At 42.1% G+C, this 19,666-nt stretch overlaps 2 protein-coding genes across 7 annotated transcripts in view; one reads left to right on the top strand and one right to left on the bottom strand.

Moving 5' to 3' along the window:
- Positions 1–19,614, bottom strand: part of IFT25 (intraflagellar transport 25) — a 35,708-nt gene extending 16,094 nt beyond the window's left edge. Inside the window, exons 1-3 of one of the 6 annotated variants that reach the window (XM_066269130.1) lie at positions 19,526–19,614; positions 10,711–10,823; positions 1,387–1,493 (exon numbers count right to left, since the gene is read on the bottom strand). In XM_066269130.1, the coding sequence (XP_066125227.1) occupies positions 1,387–1,493; positions 10,711–10,823; positions 19,526–19,606 (301 nt within the window). In that variant the 5' untranslated portion in view covers positions 19,607–19,614. Of the gene's footprint in view, positions 1–1,386; positions 1,494–10,710; positions 10,824–11,183; positions 11,313–19,028; positions 19,189–19,268; positions 19,464–19,494 lie in introns of those variants that run through there. The other 5 variants (XM_066269132.1, XM_066269134.1, XM_066269131.1 and 2 more) reach the window with 5 other exon arrangements.
- LOC136331137 (small ubiquitin-related modifier 2) lies at positions 7,217–7,662 on the top strand. The gene has a single exon (XM_066269136.1). It carries the CDS (start codon positions 7,298–7,300, stop codon positions 7,583–7,585), a length of 288 nt encoding a protein of 95 aa, XP_066125233.1. The 5' UTR covers positions 7,217–7,297; the 3' UTR covers positions 7,586–7,662.
- Positions 19,615–19,666: the final 52 nt, after the last annotated feature.

Raw genomic sequence — 19,666 nt, 5'->3', positions numbered from 1 at the left:
CAGAGCTAGCGGACCCTTTCTGAATTTGGTATCAATAAGATTTTTATGTATATTGGTAGTAATTCTAATACTAATAATAGTAATAGTATTAGTGGTCCTGGTCATAAATCTTTACCTTTAAGGAGAACCTACTATGAGTCAGTCATTCTAATTCGCTCTTGACTAGTCTTATGAGAAAAGTATTGTTAATCTACTTTACTGATGAGAAAATAGGCTTATAGAAATCAGGCAACTTAGAGAAGTCAGGCAAAGTGTTTAATGATAAAGAGTGATTAAGTGCCAGGCCTGAAATTCAAACTTTAGGTCTTTGACTCCAGAGCCTCTACAATGAATGACAGAAGAGAGACTCAACAGGAATGAAATCATCTTCCTTCTGCACTGTTTTTCTCCATTACCCCTAATGCAGCTCCGGCTACCCCAGATCCATTCTTCCCCTACTCTGTTCTGACCCCTGTGGTGACGATCCCTGTGCATTGCCATCACCTGGACTTACTTGTGTACTGGCTACTGGTCAGATGTGGCCAATGGGAAGCACTAGGAGAAAAACTGGAGGGCAGTAGGGAAGTGAGATCAGGTTGTTTTTTCTCCATTCCCTTCCTGGTTCAGTGTCATGTCTTTGACAGTGGTGTGTCCCTTCATAATGAAACTTCTGCCAGGCAGGCCCTTAATTACAGGCTCCAGCTTTCATTGAGCTCCCATAACACTACTTCCTTTCCTTGCCAAAGCGGTGGTAATGGCTTCCTGCTGTAGCCAGTTTCTGGTTGTCTCATCATCCTTGGTTTATGCTCTCAAGCCAGAACATAATTTTGTAAGGAGTTCCATCAATAAAGTCTCTTCATTTGAACCATCTGGAATGTATTCTGTTTCCTGCCACGATTCTATCTGATATACTTTATCTTTATATAAACATAAGACAGGATTAGAATGATATTCCAGTGGGAGATTCTCTTCCCAAAGCCCCCAGAAAATGTCATTAATAATAGAAAAATCAAAATTATCCAATGCAAATAATCAGGGTTATCAGATTTTCAGAGAGATTTTGACAGAGAATCCCATGCCAAATGAATCTGTAATAAATATGTCAAGAAACCTAGCATTCTGGCAGGCTGGCTTCCTATGTTCATAACAGGGTCTTGTGCCAAAGACTTTCACATAGTAAATTGCATGGAAATTATTACGTGCTTTGGAAGTGTTTCAAATTTGCAGTTTCATAGAATTTCACTGTGCTCAGGGCAGTTAACCCATACTCCCCACTCTCCCACCCCAGCAATACAGCTGAATTCTATGCTGCAAAGCAAAATTAGTGTCTTGTCAAAAGTTTACATATGTGCCTTCTGCCTCTGGAAAAATTAAAAGATGATGAAAATTAATGTATGATTTGCTTACCAAAATAACTATGGATTATGAGCCTTTCAATTTCTACAGGTTTGTGAAAACAAACAATAAACTCTTGGGGGAACATTCCTGTGGTGGTCCAAAATGTTTCTGGATTCCTATTGTTAATTGTTTTGAAAAAGAGAAAAAATAGGCAAATAAGAATTAAACATTCACAAACTCCAGTGAGTATTTAAAAAAATAAACAACGCCTGGATTCTTGCAATGTCTAACTGTTCACTCTGCCTTGAATCTCTCCCCAGCTTTAATAATTCTTATTATTACCAGATATATTCTTGAAAAACATAGAAACATAGAATTTATGACACTCTAAAGATTTCATTGGCCCCTTATTGTCTATAAATTTAAACACCTTAGTATGGCACTTTACAACTCTGTAAATAATAATCTGGTCCCATCATTAAAATACTGTATTCTCACCCATCATACTATCATCTCCCATTACTGTAGTCACATGGGACCAGTTAAAAGTGTGTATATACGTCATGTAGGTTCATGCTCCCATGTCTTAATGTATATGTAATAAATCCTACAGCACAATGTGTTCTTTTCCCATTAAGTGGTCAGTTGTCTTTCAAAAAAAACTTAAAATAAAAAGGTTTTTTATATTATCCAAATATTTACCATTTCCAGTGAACTTAATTTCTTCCTGTAGATTTAAATTTGCATGTTGTATTCTATTATTTCAACCTATAGATTTTCATTTAGCATTTCCTGTGATGCAGGTGTACTTGTGGTGAATAAAACTTTATTCTAGCCCTGGCCAGTTGGTTCAGTGGTAGAGCATCGGCCTAGCGTGCAGGAGTCCCAGGTTCAATTCCTGGCCAGGGCACACAGGAGAAGCACCCATCTGCTTCTCCACCCCTCCCCCTCTCCTTCCTCTCTGTCTCTCTTCCCCTCCTGCAGCCAAGGCTCCATTGGAGCAAAGATGGCCCGGGCACTGAGGATGGCTCTGTGGCCTCTGCCTCAGGCACTAGAATGGCTCTGGATGCAACAGAGCAACGCCCCAGAGGGGCAGAGCATCGCCCCCTGGTGGGCGTGCCAGGTGGATCCCCGTCGGGCATATGTGGGAGTCTGTCTGACTGCCTCCTCGTTTCTAGCTTCGAAAAAATGCAAAAAAAAACAAAAAACCCAAAAAAACCCCCAAACAAACAAAAACTTTATTCTATCCTCATCTTTCGAAGGATATTTTAGCTAGATACAGAATTCTGGATTGACAGGTTTTGAGGGGGGTTCTCTTTATTTCAGTATTAAAAAATATTGTTCCACTGTTACCTTTACCTGGATTTCACTGTTTGTCATGCAAAGTCAATTGTCACTGGTACCATTATATTTAATGTATTTTTTTTCTTCCAACTGTTTAAAATCTTTTTCTTTATCTTAATTTTTTAGCTGATTATATGGTTTCTTTTTATTCTGCTTGAGGTTGGCTGTGTTTCCTAGACCTATAAGTTGGTACTTTAAAATAAGATGAGAGAAATCTGGCCAAAAAGAAGATACAACCCAGATATCCATCAGCTGACAGATGGATAAATAACATGTACTATATATATACAATAAAATTTTAATTGGCAATAAAAGGGAATGAAGCATTGATATGAACTGCAACATGGATAAACCTTGAAAACATAACTGAAAAAAGCCAGTCATGGAAAGACCACATATGTATAATTCCATTTATATGAAATGTCGGAATAGGCAAATCTACAGATACAGAAAAAAATTAGTGGGTGCCTAGGGCTGGTGAGAATAGGAGGAATAATACAGTGTGACTATGATGGGCTACAAAGTTTCTTTTGGAGGCGATAAAATGTTCTAAAATTGACTGTGCAGATGACTGTATAACTGTGAATACACTGGAAGCCACTGAATTGTACACTTTACATGGTTGCGTGATGTAAACTTCATTAAAGCTGGTATAAAGAAAAAAAGAAGTCAAGTTTCCTTTTTTTTCTACCTTAAGTTGACAAGTCTTAGTATATTAATCATTAAATTTTTTTAATTTATTTTATTTTTATTTTTATTTGACTGAAATAGCTCCAAATTTAATGAAAAAGTGTCAACATACAGATCCAAGTCCAATGAATCCCGAGCAGGATAAACACAAAGAAACCACACCTAAATGATGGCAGAATAAAAATTTGAAACCAAAGAAAATCTTAAAAACAGAGAAATAACACATTATATATAGGCAAACAACGCTCAACATTAGTTATCAATTAAATGCAAATAAAATCCAGAGATACGACTTCATACTCTTAAACAAAGAAAAACCTGACAACCCCAAGTGTTGGTGAGGATATAGGATACCCAGAATTCCCATATGCTGCCTGCAGGAGGTTAAAGTGTACAACTACTCCAGAAATCGGTTTGGCAGTTTTTCTTAAAACATACCTACCCTGTGACCCAGTGCTTTAACAAAAACACTCACACACAAGAATTGGAGAAGGATGCTCAGGGCAGCTTTATTTGCAATAGCCAAAATCTGGGCACAGCCAAATATCCCTGAGCACGAGAACAGATGAATGAACTGGGATGCAGTAATTCAAATGAACAGAGAACAAAGAGCAACTAGCTACTGACACACATGATAACACAGATACTCTAAAAAAAAAACGTGCTGAGCAAAGAAGCCAAGCAGAAAAGAACACAAACCTCAGTTTTCAAAAAATGTTTCAATTCAAAAGCCACCACATCCCATGATCCTCTAAACATGACCTCTCATTTGTTCGCGCAGACCTGAACTGTTTAGGCTCCTGCTCCTAACTCCAAGAACAGGACCCAAGACATTTTCTAAGTCCCCAAAGGCTGCAAAATCATGACTGGGCCCAGGGACATGTGTATGCATTCTCATGCTTGTGTGTGCACACAGACACATGCACACCCTAATGGGGCAGCAGGGTAGCTCTGTCCAGAGGAACCTGAAAAATTGGCTGCCATGCTATTCAGGCCCCTCTGTGTAGACTAGGTTGGGCACAAGGGGCCTTATGCTCTGGGAAAGCCTCTCTCCCTTATCTACCAGTCTTAGTCACTGATGTGACAGCCCAGAGTTCACCCTATATGCCCCTCCCAACAGCAGAGTTGGGCCTCATCCCGTGACACTGCATGGATTCAGGAACCCCAAACATGGGGCCACCTACAGCTCTTGATGGCCAAATGCTAAGCAGGAGCTGAGCTTATAAGTGCATCAGCTTACACTAACAGCTTCTATGTCAGCCTTCCTGTGTGTGGGCTTGGATCCCACAACAGAGGTGTTCCCCGGACAAACAGTGAAGCCAGGAATCTATCCCTCTTGCCCAACCTCCTCCTTGGGGAAAAGAAACTCACACACACTTACCTGCATCCTGGCTGCAATAATCAGGGAGGCCGTCTGAGTGGCCATGACCCCACTGGGCAACTTTCCCCGCACCCTGTCCCCTGAATGCAAATGAGTGGAGCTCACCTAGCCGGAGCTCCCCGAAGTTGCCACAGCCTATCTTCTTCCCAACCCGGAAGTTGGGGCCTAGCATCAGGACCCCCGAACTGGTCCGTGCTCCAGATGCTGTGGCTGGTCCGGCGCCAGCCTTGGACATTCTCCGGCCCTCCTCCGACTCCCCTTTCCCTCCTTTCTTCTCAAAATCCATGTTTGTGGTTCCCCAGCCTCTCCATGGTGACTTTGCTGCTGTACCAATCCCAGGCCCGTGGAGACCTGAGGTCACAGGCAGCTCTTAGGGGCTAAAACACCATGGCGCCTGGTGGACTCCTGGCTAGTGAGACGTGGGTGCTTGTGAGAGCCAGGCTGCAGCAGTCATCTCGGTGGCCTCGGGGTTGCACGCAAGGGGAGGACACATTTTGCTAATAGGTCCTGCCATCTCTATTCTCGTGGCTCCCAGCTCTCGGCCTCCGCCGTGGCCGTGGCCCCGCGGCCAGCCGGCTGAGCTGGGTGGCCCGGTCTCCCTCAGCAGCGCAGTGTGGGCCCCCGCACCGGGCCCCGCTTTCACTCTGGCGCCTGCTTGAGCCCCCGCTCCCGCACTGCTGGCCTTCGCATGTTGGGCGTGGGCCGTCCCCACCGCGCGGGCCTAATTTTTTATTTTTTAGTGAGTGAGAGAGAGAGGAACAGATAGGAAGGGAGAGAGATTAGAAGCATCAACTCATAGTTGTGGCACTTTAGTTATTCATTGATTGCTTTCTCATATGTGCCTTCATGAGGGGGTTCCAGTCAAGCCAGTGACCCCTTGCTCAAGCCAGCGACCATGGGGTCATGTCTGTGATCCCACACTTAAGCTGGCAACCCCACATTCAAGTTGCTGAGCCCGCGCTCAAGTGGTGACATCAGGGTTTCAAATCTTGGTCCTCAGCAAACAGGCTGATGCTCTATCTAATGCACCACAGCCTGGTCAAACTAAATTAATTTATTTTTAAATTAGACTTATTGGGGTGACATTAGTCAGGTTTCCTAACTCACAATTCTGAGTTTTTAACACTATGCTTACTATTTCACAATTTTTTAAAATTATATTTATATGGTTTTAAATATTAAATGACTTTTAATTGTCCTATGTTTTTTTCTTGGGTGCTTTTAATAAACACAATTGATATAATACATCAAACAGTATGTACAGCCATAAATTTTAAAATGACATATAACTGAATCCTCATATTTAATTAACTTATCAGAACAGTTATTTTTTTAGATAAGGCTTTATAGCTAATGACTGGTATCTATTATCTCACATGATTTTTTTTTACAACTCTGGGGTAGTCAGGGACAGTGGTATTATCCTTTAGACCAGGAAACAGAGGCTCAAAAAGTAACACATATACTCTTAGCCCAAGGTAACACATATAGTTCACTTACTTATGAATTTTAACTAGTATTCTTCTACATTATCCCAAAATAACTAATTTTCTTTCTCTTCTTTTTCTCTTAACTCATTTTCTTTCCTAGTGTAGAAGTTTATTCTTCTTTTCATTGATATATCAAATGCCAGAGAAAAAAAAAAGAGTTAAGGTCAAGTAGAAATATTATCACTTTCTTTAACTCCTATTTCTGAGAAATAGAGAGCTGGGAGCACTGTCCAGTTGGGGCAAATTTATAGCACTGTTTTTTCAAAATAATTCTATGATTACTTCCATTTAGATAAACCAATTTATGAACAGAGAATAATTTTTAATTATATAAAGTCTAATTGCATTTATTGAATATGCATACAGATTAAAAGTCTCTAATGTGCTCTGTTCAGTTACCAGGTCAGTAAATTCTTTCATTCCACTTGGTTTTCTGTTCTAAGGGGTTTGTCTAATCTAAAAACTATTATATTATGTCCTTAGTCATTCATTTATATGGATTGATATATGGAAAGATCTCTATTTCTGGCAAACAACTTAAGGCAAATCTTTATAGGTCCATGTATTCTCAAAGCAGTTCCCACATTAATTTTTTTTTTTTTTTGTCTAAAACTTACTTAGAGAGAGAGGAAGAGGGGGAGAGAGAGAGAGAGCACATCAATTTGTTGTCTGATTTGCATTCATCGGTTGACTCTTGTATGTGCATGGACCCATGGTTGAACCTATAATCTTGGCCTATGGGGATGACACTGTACCCAAGCTATCTGGCCAGGGCCCAGATATTAATTTCTCTACTTCAAGCATAGTGGGATAAATAACTATTACCTGAATTTCAGAAAGTAAAAAACTAATAAGTATTAAGAGGCATGGGCAAAAGCTGATATCAAGTCTTTGATGCAAACCTTAAGTTTGAGTTATAGAGAAGTAGAAAGAATCCCAAATTAGGAGTTAGAAAACATGAGTGTTAATCTTTTTTAAAAAAATATTTGGCTCCTGGTGCTGCTTGTGTGCTCGTTCCGTGGGGATCTGGTACCTCTTTTGTGAAGCAGCAGCTGAAGAGCCTCCGGCACTCGACATGGCGGATGAAAAGCCCAAGGAAGGAGTCAAGACTGAGAACAACGATCATATTAATTTGAAGGTGGCGGGGCAGGATGGTTCTGTGGTGCAGTTTAAGATTAAGAGGCATACACCACTTAGTAAACTAATGAAAGCCTATTGTGAACGACAGGGTTTGTCAATGAGGCAGATCAGATTCCGATTTGATGGGCAGCCAATCAATGAAACAGACACACCTGCACAGTTGGAAATGGAGGATGAAGATACAATTGATGTGTTCCAGCAGCAGACAGGAGGTGTCTACTAAAAAGGGAACCTGCTACTTTACTTCAGAACTCTGTTTCTCCAGACCAAGAAGACATTCTCAATTAGAAAACTGCAATTTGGTTCCACCACATCCTGACTACTACCATATAGTTTTCTCTATTCTTTCATTTCCCCCTTCCCTATTTCTTTATTGTACATAAAGTAACTGATGTATGTGCACAAGCATTTGCATTTTTTAAAAAACTAAATGGCCAATGGTATGTTTTGATTGACATCAAATGGAGATGGGAAGGGGGGGAATACTGGTTCTGTGAAAATACCCCCTTTCTCCATTAGTGGCATGCTCATTCAGCTCTTATCTTTATATTCCAATAAGTTATTTTGCTTTCACTGTTTAACAAAAGAAAAGAACAACATAAGAATCCTTGCGCCTGACCAGGTTGTGGCGCAGTGGATAGAGCGTCGGACTGGGATGCAGAAGGACCCAGGTTCGAGACCCCTAGGTCGCCAGCTTGAGTGCAGGCTCATCTGGCTTGAGCAAAAAGCTCACCAGCTTGGACCCAAGGTTGCTGGCTCCAGCAAGGGGTTACTTGGTCTGCTGAAGGCCTGCGGTCAAGGCACATATGAGAAAGCAATCAATGAACAACTAAGAAGTCACAACGCGCAACGAAAAACTAATGATTGATGCTTCTCATCTCTCTCCGTTCCTGTCTGTCCCTGTCTATCTCTGCCTCTGTAAAAAAAAAAAAAAAAAAAAAAAAAAGAATCCTTGCATACCTTGTTTGATTGGAGAATTTTAATGTTTTTCATTTATCATTGTAAAACCAAGGACAATTTTATAACTTTTTTGTACGTAGCTGTTACATGTAGGGCAATCTGTCTTTAAGTAGGGATAAATTACTCTAAAAGAAATAAGTCCTAGATAGTTTTCCCTTCACGTCAAGCGTCTTGTTGTTTAAATAAACTTCTTGTTTAAAAAAAAAAAAAATATATATATATATATATTTTTTTTATTTATTGATTTTTTATTTAGGTAGAGGAGAGAGAGAAAGAAAGAGAGAAAGAGAGGCAAGGCAGGAGTGGGAAGCATCAACTTTCCCATATGTGCCCTGACTGGGAAAGCCCAGGTCTCCGAACTGGCCACCTCAGCATTCCAGGTCAATGTTCCATCCACTGTGCCACCACAGGTCAGGTGAGTGTTAATCTTGATTGATTCTGCCACTTGGTTATCTGTGTGATTTTGAGCAAGTCATTCTATCTTTGATCATCCTTTTCCTCATCTTTACAATGTGGTCAAAATACTTTTATTTTTCCTCTTATTCCCTAAGCTTATAGTACATGTCAAACAACATAGCACCTATGAAACTATAAAGTCTTATGCAAATGTAAAGTAATATATGCACACATATGTATGTATGTATATTGATGTGTGTATAAATACTCAGCATCTCTTCAATATTAGTTAGGTTTGACTAATTTTTTTTTTTTTTTTTTTTTTCTGAAGCTGGAAACGGGGAGAGACAGACAGACTCCCGCATGCGCCCGACTGGGATCTACCCGGCACGCCCACCAGGGGGCGATGCTCTGCCCACCAGGGAGTGATGCTCTGCCCTCCAGGGTGTCACTCTGTCATGACCAGAGCCACTCCAGCGCCTGGGGCAGAGGCCAAGGAGCCATCCCCAGTGCCCGGACCATCTTTGCTCCAATGGAGCCTCGCTGCGGGAGGGGAAGAAAGAGACAGAGAGGAAGGAAAGGGGGAGGGGTGGAGAAGCAGATGGGTGCCTCTCCTGTGTGCCCTGGCCAGGAATCGAACCCCTTTGCCTCAGGCGCTAGAATGGCTCTGGTCGCAACAGAGCATCGCTCCCTGGTGGGCACGCTGGGTGGATCCCGGTTGGGTGCATGTGGAAGTCTGTCTGACTGCTTGCCCATTTTCAACTTAAAAAAAAAAAAAAGTTAATAATAAAAATTTATAAAGAACTTCTAAAACAACACCAGAAGATAAACAATCCAATTAAAAAATGGCCAGAGGAACTTTCTGAAAAGACACTTCTCCAAAGAGGACATACAGATGGCTAACAGATATATGAAAAAATGTTCCACGTCACTAATAATCAGAGAAATGCAAATTAAAATCACAATGAGATACCCCCTCACCTGTCAGAATGGTGCTAGTTAACAAATCAACACATAATAAGTACTGGCAAGGGTGTGGAAAAAAGAGAAGCATTCTGCACTGTTGGTGGGAATGCAGACTAGTGCAGCCACTGTGGAAAACAGTATGGGGTTTCCTCAAAAAATTAAAAACGAAACTGCCTTTTGACCCAGCTATCCCACTTTTAGGGATATATCCTAAGAAAACCAAATCACTGATTCAAAAGCAGACACGCACCCCATGTTTGTTGCAGCATTGTTTACAATAGCCAAGATCTGGAAACAGCCCAAATGTCTATCAGTGGACGAGTGGATTAAAAAAAAGCTGTGGTACATATACACAATGGAATGCTACACAGCCATGAAAAAGAAGAAAATCTTACCTTTTTCGATGGCATGGATGGACCTGGAGAATATTATGCTAAGTGAAATAAGCCAGGCAGAGAAAGACAAATATATGATCTCATTTATATGTGGACTCTAATGAACAAAGTGAACCGAGGAACGGAATGGAGGCAGAGGCGGGGTCACAGGGAGCAGAGGGACAGCAGTCAGAGGGAAGGGGGATGAGAAGATGGAATCAGAGAAGATGAAGGGATTAGTGAAATTATATATACATAACACATGGATACAGAAAACAAGACAGCAAATCCCAGAGGGAAGGGGGGAGAGAGTTAAGGAGAGTGGGGGTAATGGAGGACACGGGGGTGGGGGGTGAGATGTTATATTGAGTAGGACACTTGAGTCTATGTTAACACAGTAAATTTAAAAAAAAAGAAAAAAACTATGTAAAGGTTAGTCTAGGAATTATCAAGAAAATGATCAAAACCTAATTATATATACATCTAAATTAGTTTCAGAAATGGGACCAAAGGTGAATATTGTCAGGTAATCTAGTTCACCAAACGTTTATTAAACTATGTTTAGCAGTATTAGTGTTGTAAAACACATAGTCCCAGTACTCAGAGTTCACTGACCTATCAAGACTTTATTAAAGAGAATAGTAACTCTTACCCATCAATCATATTTTCAGGTGGGTGTTTTTCATCACTTGATGTAGCTAAAATCACTTCAGCCCCTTCAGAGCTCAAGCAGAGGTCAACTTTTCTCATCTTAAAATGTTCAACCTGCAAATAAAACAATAACAAAACAGTCACAACAAAAGCCACTTCTTGATTCTCGGCCCTTTACCTGAGAAAAGAAAGAGAAAGAAAGCCTGTTGCTTAGCACACAGCTTAACAACCAAGCTATTCAACAAGTGGAAGGAACTCTAACATGTTTATTTACATAAGTAAACTCCCAGGAATAATTGGTAAGATATGAATATTTTCTACACTACTTCATAAAACAAGTCCCTGACTGCTGTGACATAGTATTTCTGCTTCTAAAATTAAAAAAACCCTCAATAATATTATAGAAATAGTTAACAAGCTAAGGCAACATAATGAGTGGGTTAATTTTTAAGAATTACTTAAATTGAGCCTGACCTGTGGTGGCGCAGTGGATAAAGCGTCGACTTGGAATGCTGAGGTTGCCGGTTCAAAACCCTGGGCTTGCCCGGTCAAGGCACATATGGGAGTTGAAGCTTCCTGCTCCTCCCCCCTTCTCTCTCTCTCTCTCTCTCTCCTCTAAAATGAATAAATAAATAAAAATAATTTTAAAAAAATAATTTAAGAATTACTTAAATTGTATTTCTGAAATTATTTTTAAAAACCTGGAGCAAAGAAAAAAATTCTTTGTGACTGCTGATTCTTAAAAGACATCATCATTATTTTATTTAGCAGAAATGTAAGAAAGAAAACATCCTTTTATTTATTTTCAAATTCTTTCTTTTTCTTTTTTTTTTTTTTTTGTATTTTTCTGAAGCTAGAAACTGGGAGAGACAGTCAGACAGACATGCGCCGGACCGGGATCCACCCGGCACGCCCACCAGGGGGCGATGCTCTGCCCACCAGGGGGCGTCGCTCTGCCCCTCCGGGGGCGTCGCTCTATTGCTACCAGAGGTGCCACTCCAGCACCTGGGGCAGAGGCCAAGGAGCCATCCCCAGTGCCTGGGCCATCTTTGCTCCAATGGAGCCTCAGCTGTGGGAGGGGAAGAGAGAGACAGAGCGGAAGGAGAGGGGGAGGGGTGGAGAACAGATGGGCGCTTCTCCTGTGTGCCCTGGCCGGGAATCGAACCCGGGACTTCTGCACGCCAGGCCGACACTCTACCACTGAGCCAACCGGCCAGGGCCTATTTTCAAATTCTTAATCTCTCCCTTGAGTCATGGTCAAAGACATTTACGCTGCATTATAATATTTTAAGTTTAATAGAAATATCCTGAAAAGATACTACTGAGCTCTACTATGAACCTGGTGGGTAAGACAGAAGGAAGACAGAAGGTTCCGTCAGCTCTTACTCACCTTCATCCTTGCTCTGGTGGTAATGGGGCAAAAACTAATATATAGATGCAAAGTGACTAGAAAAGTTGTATCTACAAAGAGTTAAAAGAGTGTTTAGAAAGGTGAGGAAGGCTTCAAATACCCTTTACACCAGGGGTCTCAAACTCAACTCAGCATGTGGGCCGCAGAGCAAGATCACAGCCGTTTGGCTGGCCGCACTAGGTCTACAAAAGGCAACTGTTACGCAACACTTTTCTCACTGCAGTTGAAAACAGTCTGTGGGCCGCACAAAATTGTTTGGCGGGCCGCATGCGACCCGCGGGCCGCGAGTTTGAGACCCCTGCTTTACACCCTGATCCCAATCTAAATTTTTTTTTTTAATGAAACTATTTCAAATAAACAAATGACAAAGTACAGAGAACAATACATATATTAAATACATATATTGTACCACTGCCCTGATTTAATAAATGTTAATATTTTTGTCATATCTACTTAAAATATATATTTTTTAAAATGTAGGCCCTGACTGGCCCCATTCTCTTCCTTGCTCAGAAGTAAAAACTATTCTGAAGTTAATAGATATCCCTCTTAACTATATTTTATACTATTGTCATATACTTTAATAAAGTTTTGTACACTGAACATTAAGTGATATATTCATTCAAAATAGACTAGAATGTTAAGGATGTATGTTATAATTCTAGGATCAGAATGAAGTCACCACTAAAAACCATAAAACAAAGTTATAGAAAGAAGGTCAACAGAGAAGAAAAAATGGAATAGCATAAAAATACTTTATTACTCTGAAAGAAGACCAAAAAGAAGACACAAAATAAAGACAAATAGAAAATAAATGGCAAGAAGATAGCTTTCAATTATTCCATTAAATGTTTACAAACTAAACACTACATTACCAAACTGAATAAAAAAAACAACAACCAACTAGATACTCTTTTTTTTTTTTTTATTTATTCATGTTTCGAGGAGGGGGGGAGAGAGAGAGAGAGAGAGAGAGAGAGAAGGGGGGAGGAGCTGGAAGCATCAACTCCCATATGTGCCTTGACCAGGCAAGCCCAGGGTTTCGAACTGGCGACCTCAACATTTCCAGGTCAACACTTTACCCACTGCGCCACCACAGGTCAGGCATAGGTACTCTTTTAAAGAGATATTCTTTACCCTGGCCAGATAGCTCAGTTGGCTAGAGCATCATCCCATAGCCCAGAGGTTGCCAGTTCAACTTCTGGTCAGGAGCTGTTCTTGTCTCTCTCTCTCCCGTCCTTTCTCTCTAAAATTAGTAAGTGAAATTTAAAAAAGAATAAGGAGATCCATTCTAACTATATTGTTAGGTTGAAAGTAAAAGGATAGAATAAGATACATCTTAATATCTAGTAGGGTAAATTCCTCTAAATTTAAAAATTGATTTGGTTCTAAGCCTTGTACTTTATAAGAAAGTTTTGTTAAGTTACAGGGAAAAAAAGTTTGAGGTGTTGATTGCAATTCAATTCCACTTACAATTTGGAAAGAATATCATTTTTGTGACAATGAGTCTCATATCCATGAATTGGGCATATCTCTTCATTTATTTAAGACTTAAGTCCTTAAACTGTTTTAAAAGTTCCCCCCAGACGTATCTTCACCTCTTTTACTTGATCTACTCTTAGATGCCTATGGTTTCAACAAATTTGCCACCTTTAAAAAAAAAAAAAAGATTTTATTGTATTGATTTTACGAGAGGAGGGGTGAGAAGTATCAACTCACAGTTACTTCACTGTAGTTGTTCATTGCTTGCTTGTTGTATGTACTTATATTGGGCAGGCCCATGATTTAGAACTGGCGATCTCAGCATTCCAGGTGAATGCTATCTACTGTGCCACCATAGGCCAGGCATCTATTGCTATTTTGAATGGGATCTTTTTTAAAAAATTTTTTCTTTTATCTTTCCACTGATGTAAGGGAGAAGGAGGAGGAGTGGGAGAGAGAAGGGAATAGAGAGACTGGGTGGTGGTGGTGGTGCATCAACTCATTGTTGCACGTAGTTGTTCCATTTAGTTTTCCCATTTAGTTGTGTACTCATTGATTGCTTCTTGTATGTGCCCTGAGCAGGGGTTGAACCCAGGACTTCTGTTGCACTGAACTACCCAGCCAGGGCATTTAATGGAATATTTAAAAAGAAAAAAACCCAGAACTTTATTTTTTAAAAATCTTATTTCTTACCATCCGAAAAATATTTCTACTATTTCACCATTAGATGTAATCTTCACTGAAGATTCTGTTAGACACTGTTCATTGGGTTATAGAAATTACTTTATTTCTTGTTTGTTAGTTTTTCTTTTAAGCACGAATTAAATTTTATCAAATGCTCTTCTAATATTTACTAAGATGTGTCATACAGACTTTTCTTCAGGTCGATAACGTGATGAATTTATCCAAAATTCTCTAATGGTATAGCATCCTCAATTCCCACTACAAACTCTATATCTACATGGCCAAGATATATTATTTTTATCCATAGTGGTATTCAGTTTTCCAATATTTTATTTATCATTTTTGCAGAATATATTTCTAAGTGAGACTGAACTATAATTTTCCTTTGTTATTCAGTCCATGTCTCGTTTCGAAATCAAGACTGTACTCCCAACATAATGAAGTTGGAGAACTTCCCCTCTTTTTCTAGTTGTTGGAATGACTTGTATAAGACAGGTTATTTGATCCTGTAAGCTTGACAAAGTGTTTGTAGATAGATATTTTTTACTATTTAACGTTCAATACTTCTTTCAAGTTCTGTATACCTTAAGACAATTTTGAAATTTATATTTTATAGAAAACTATCCACTTCTTCTTGGTTCTTATATTTATAGGCATAAAATTCATTTTTATTGTGATTTTATTTATTTTTTTTATTTTTTTCATTTTTCTGAAGCTGGAAACAGGGAGAGACAGACAGACTCCCGCATGCGCCCGACCGGGATCCACCCGGCACGCCCACCAGGGGCGATACTCTGCCCATTCTGGGCTTCGCCATGTTGCGACCAGAGCCACTCTAGCGCCTGAGGCAGAGGCCAAGGAGCCATTCCCAGCGCCCGGGCCATCTTTGCTCCAATGGAGCCTTGGCTGCGGGAGGGGAAGAGAGAGACAGAGAGGAAAGCGCGGCGGAGGAGTGGAGAAGCAAATGGGCGCTTCTCCTGTGTGCCCTGGCCGGGAATCGAACCCAGGTCCTCCGCACGCTAGGCCGATGCTCTACCGCTGAGCCAACGGGCCAGGGCTTATTGTGATTTTAAATTCCAGTATGTTAATATTAAAACTGTAAGATTGGTCAAGAAAAAGACATAATTTCTAATAATTTTTATTTGTATTTTTTTCTTGCTTTTAATACTACTGGCAGCAGAAGACTGGTATTAGATGAACATTTACCCTTAGTTTGAAGAGAAGAAAGATTGTGAATTCCTAGAAATAACAGACTAATGAACTTGAACTTGGATGCTAATTCTCAACAAAATTATTAAACTTCATTATTAAAATGATGGCTTTGAAAAGTAAACAAAATGTAGTAAAATAAGAAACAGCAGTAACAGTAGTTCACAAAAGTTATACTACACTTTTACATTTCTTTTTGTTTGATAGGGTTACTACCAATTAGGGACAAGTTCTGAACATTTCAACAAAACTTCAGACAAAGCTTCTCAAGATACCCTGTGGATCAGATTGAGAAATGAGGGTTGGCTGACAGGCAGTACTTCAGGTAGACACACATTTATAACTCTCTGAATGGCTATACTAAAAATGATTAATAGAACAAATACACTAATGATGATTAATAGAACAAAATAAACTGTGGAAGACCTCTATCCTTCTCCCATTCAATATTAAGGATGGGAAAAGTACACTTACCAGTTTTGCAGATGACGCAAAACTGGGATGTCTGCTAATACACTAGATGCAGAATCAGCACAGAAAACGATCCGAGCAAGCTAGAAAGATGGGCTGCAATAAGTAAGATCTTTAATAAGGATAATAGTAAAGGCCTATATTCAGACTTTTAAAAAATTAATCACATAAAGACTAGTCTAGATTGGGGTTGCCAAACTACTGCTTGCCAGTCAAAACTAGCCTGCCACCTGTTTTCATATGGCCTATGAGCTAAGAATGCTTTTTTCCCCCAAGATTTTATTTAATGATTTCAGAGAAAAAGAAAGTGGCGGGGAGCAGGAAGCACCAAAGTGTATTAGTTGCTTCTCTCATGTATGTGTTGACCGGGCAAGCCTAGGGATTCAAACTGACGACCTCAGCATTCCAGGTCAAAGACCCATCCACTGCGCCATCACAGGCCAGGATAAGAATGCTTTTTTTTTTTTTTTTGGTACTTTTCTGAAGCTGGAAAAGGGGAGGCAGTCAGACAGACTCCGGCATGCGCCCGACCGGGATCCACCCGGCACACCCACCAGGGGGCAATGCTCTGCCCATCTGGGGCATTGCTCTGTCGGGACCAGAGCCACTCCAGCGCCTGGGGCAGAGGCCAAGGAGCCATCCCCAACGCCCGTGCCATCTTTTGCTCCAATGGAGCTTCGGCTGTGGGAGGGGAAGAGAGAGATAGAGAAGAAGGAGAGGGGGAGGGGTGGAGAAGCAGATGGGCGCCTCTCCTGTGTGCCCTGGCCGGGAATCGAACCCGGGACCTCCGCACGCCAGGCCGACGCTCTACCACTGAGCCACCCGGCCAGGGCCAAGAATGCTTTTTATAACATACAGGTTTGGTTCATTACAAAGTCAGTATAAGGCAAGAGTGTACTGTACCTGCTCCCAAAAGTAAAGGAACTACACTCCATCAAAATTTTTGGACTCCAACTAACCACCAGGCACTGTGATAGTAATGCAAACTACAGCCTAAGACAAAGATAGTGACTAATACTCAATTCTTGCCTTCAAGCTCAGAGTCAAGGAAGATGGACAAGTATGCAACTAATAATATAATATATCTATTATATGCTAATATTGTGATCTACATCCAGAATAGTGTGTTCAGTTCTGAGTGGTATATATATATTTTTTCATTTTTCTGAAGCTGGAAATAGGGAGAGACAGTCAGACAGACTCCCGCATGCGCCCGACCGGGATCCACCCGGCACGCCCACCAGGGGCGACGCTCTGCCCACCAGGGGGCGATGCTCTGCCCATCCTGGGCGTCACCATGTTGCGACCAGAGCCACTCCAGCGCCTGGGGCAGAGGCCACAGAGCCATCCCCAGCGCCCGGGCCATCTTTGCTCCAATGGAGCCTCGGCTGTGGGAGGGGAAGAGAGAGACTGAGAGGGAAAGCGCGGCAGAGGAGTGGAGAAGCAAATGGGCGCTTCTCCTGTGTGCCCTGGCCGGGAATCGAACCCGGGTCCTCCGCACGCTAGGCCGACGCTCTACCGCTGAGCCAACCGGCCAGGGCCCTGAGTGGTATATTTTTAAGTAGGACATTATCAGGCTCGATACTGTTCAGAGGAGAGCAGAAAGTTTATGATAATCTATAAACTATGTCACATGGATAAAGCTAAAATACAGGCTGAAACATTTCAAGAGAGAGATAAGAGAAATATGACTACAATTTTTAACATCACAAGTATTCACAAATTAAAAAAAAAAAAATTAGAATTTTTCTTTTACAACTCCAAGAGGGAGAACTGGACTCAACAAATGGGAATTTTAAGCAGGAAGACATCATAGATGTAAGAACTTTCTGGGAAAGTACAGATTTTAAATCTTTTCCATCCCTAAAAGTGTCCAAGAAGACTAGGTGATAATCTATGAAGGAAGCTATAGAAAGAATCCCTGCATTTGGTGATTCTTTTATATTCAATTAAATTCTAGCAAAGATAGATAGCAAACAGATAATGCAACATCTTAAAAGCCAGGTTAAAGACAATGGGTTTTATCTTGTAGTCCAGGGTGTTTTTGTCTCCCAAGGGACATTTAACAACGTTTAGAGACATTTGGGCTGTCACAACCTGGGAGGGGGACGTGATGCTATTGGGCATTTTACCTGCTAACTATCCCATTGTGCACAGAACAGTCCCCCACAACTCCAAAATGCAAGTTTGGGGATGCAGTCTAATCTTACCCTGGGATACCTTAATCTAAATATACTTATTCCCTCAAGGCCTCAGTTTATCACAGGGTGTGAACTCTGGGGTGCTATCCTTTGCATTTTTAAAGATCCCTAACCTGGACTTCTCTGATGCCTTGTTCTGTCAGAGCCACTTAATAATCCATTCACTTCCAGTTCACAGGCCATTTCACGTCCTTCTTTTCAAAAACCTCTCCGAGTTAGTCCTCAGTTCATTTTCTTTGGTTCTGGTGCTTACACCCTTTCCTATAACATCTATTAGACACTTCTGCGTAAATCAGAAGACAGCCTTCCTCTACTCCCCCCCGGCCCCGCCCACTACAGTCTAAGCTTGGTATCACTTGAAAAGCAAACCAGCCCTGACACCACCTCTCACTTGCATCCCCCAAAAATCCTTCTCCTAAGTCCCAGGCCATTTCGAGACCTCCGAGTGCCCTAAACATTCATACTTTTTTGGAGCCCCGCCCGAAATTATATAAAATACGTTAAATGAACTCATCCTACATTAAATATAATGCAGAATTATGTGGGTTACGTTGAACTTGGTGGGTTATATTCGGATATTTATTAATTTCAATTTTCAACTGTTTTTCCCTTTGTGGGTCAAAACATTACTTCAGAACTGAAAAAAGTTCATAGGCTGGCACTAGTGTCTCTGGTGCTAAGGGGAGAGAACAGACCTCAGGCCGATCTCCCCCATCCGCGTCCCCTCACCAGGGGCCGCTCGGCGCCCTCCCGCCTCCCGCCGCCGCGCCGCGCGTCCTCTCACGACCCAACCTCCACTCGCTCTCGCTTCCCTCTCCACTAGCATCCCTCCCTGTCGACCTTGTCCAGCCAGGTTCCCACCTCCCCTGGTGCCGGCCTAGCCCGCTTGCCTGGGTCTCGGGTTAGCTCCACACACAGAGAGAGTACGGCCTCTGGACGTCCCTTCTGCCGCGCCCGGAGCCCCGTCCCCTCCCCCCAGGCCTCCACGGAACTCCCCAGCGCACATACATCTTTACCCGCCCCACCTAGGCCGCAGGCCCCGCCCCGCGCGTCTCAACCCTTCCCCTGCCCCGCCCACTTTCTTTTCCCACTGCCTCCCACCCGCCGGGTTCTCCTCGGAATTGCAGGGCTCCATCCAGCACGTCTACGCTCTGGGCTCTTTTCCTCACCCAGCCCTCAGGCCCCACCCCTAGGCCACGCCCCCATGCTCAGCTACTTCGCGGACTGAGCTGCGCATTCCCACCCAGGCAAGTGCAGGAGCACGCGCCGCAGACCCTCCCCCGGTTTAACTCGATCCCTGGGGCCTCGCCAGACTCAAGGGACCTACCCCCGCGCGAGCACGCACGCGCAGTCGCCACCTCTTCGAGATCCGAGCCCATGGCCTTCGAGTCGCTTGCCCAGAGCCCAGCTCCGCCTCCAGGCCTGGCCCCGCCTCTCATGCCGGGTTCCGCGCACGCGCGCCTCCCTTGCCCAGCTTATTATCCCTCCGCCCCCGTCAG

Source organism: Saccopteryx bilineata, chromosome 3, assembly GCF_036850765.1.
Source record: "Saccopteryx bilineata isolate mSacBil1 chromosome 3, mSacBil1_pri_phased_curated, whole genome shotgun sequence".
NCBI classification, from domain to species: Eukaryota; Metazoa; Chordata; class Mammalia; order Chiroptera; family Emballonuridae; genus Saccopteryx; species Saccopteryx bilineata.
This window is presented reverse-complemented; position numbering and strand designations above follow the sequence as displayed.

Bases quoted from the DNA above. Each gene is read 5' to 3' on its own strand.
- LOC136331137 (XM_066269136.1), top strand. From the start codon at position 7,298: ATGGCGGATGAAAAGCCCAAGGAAGGAGTCAAGACTGAGAACAACGAT.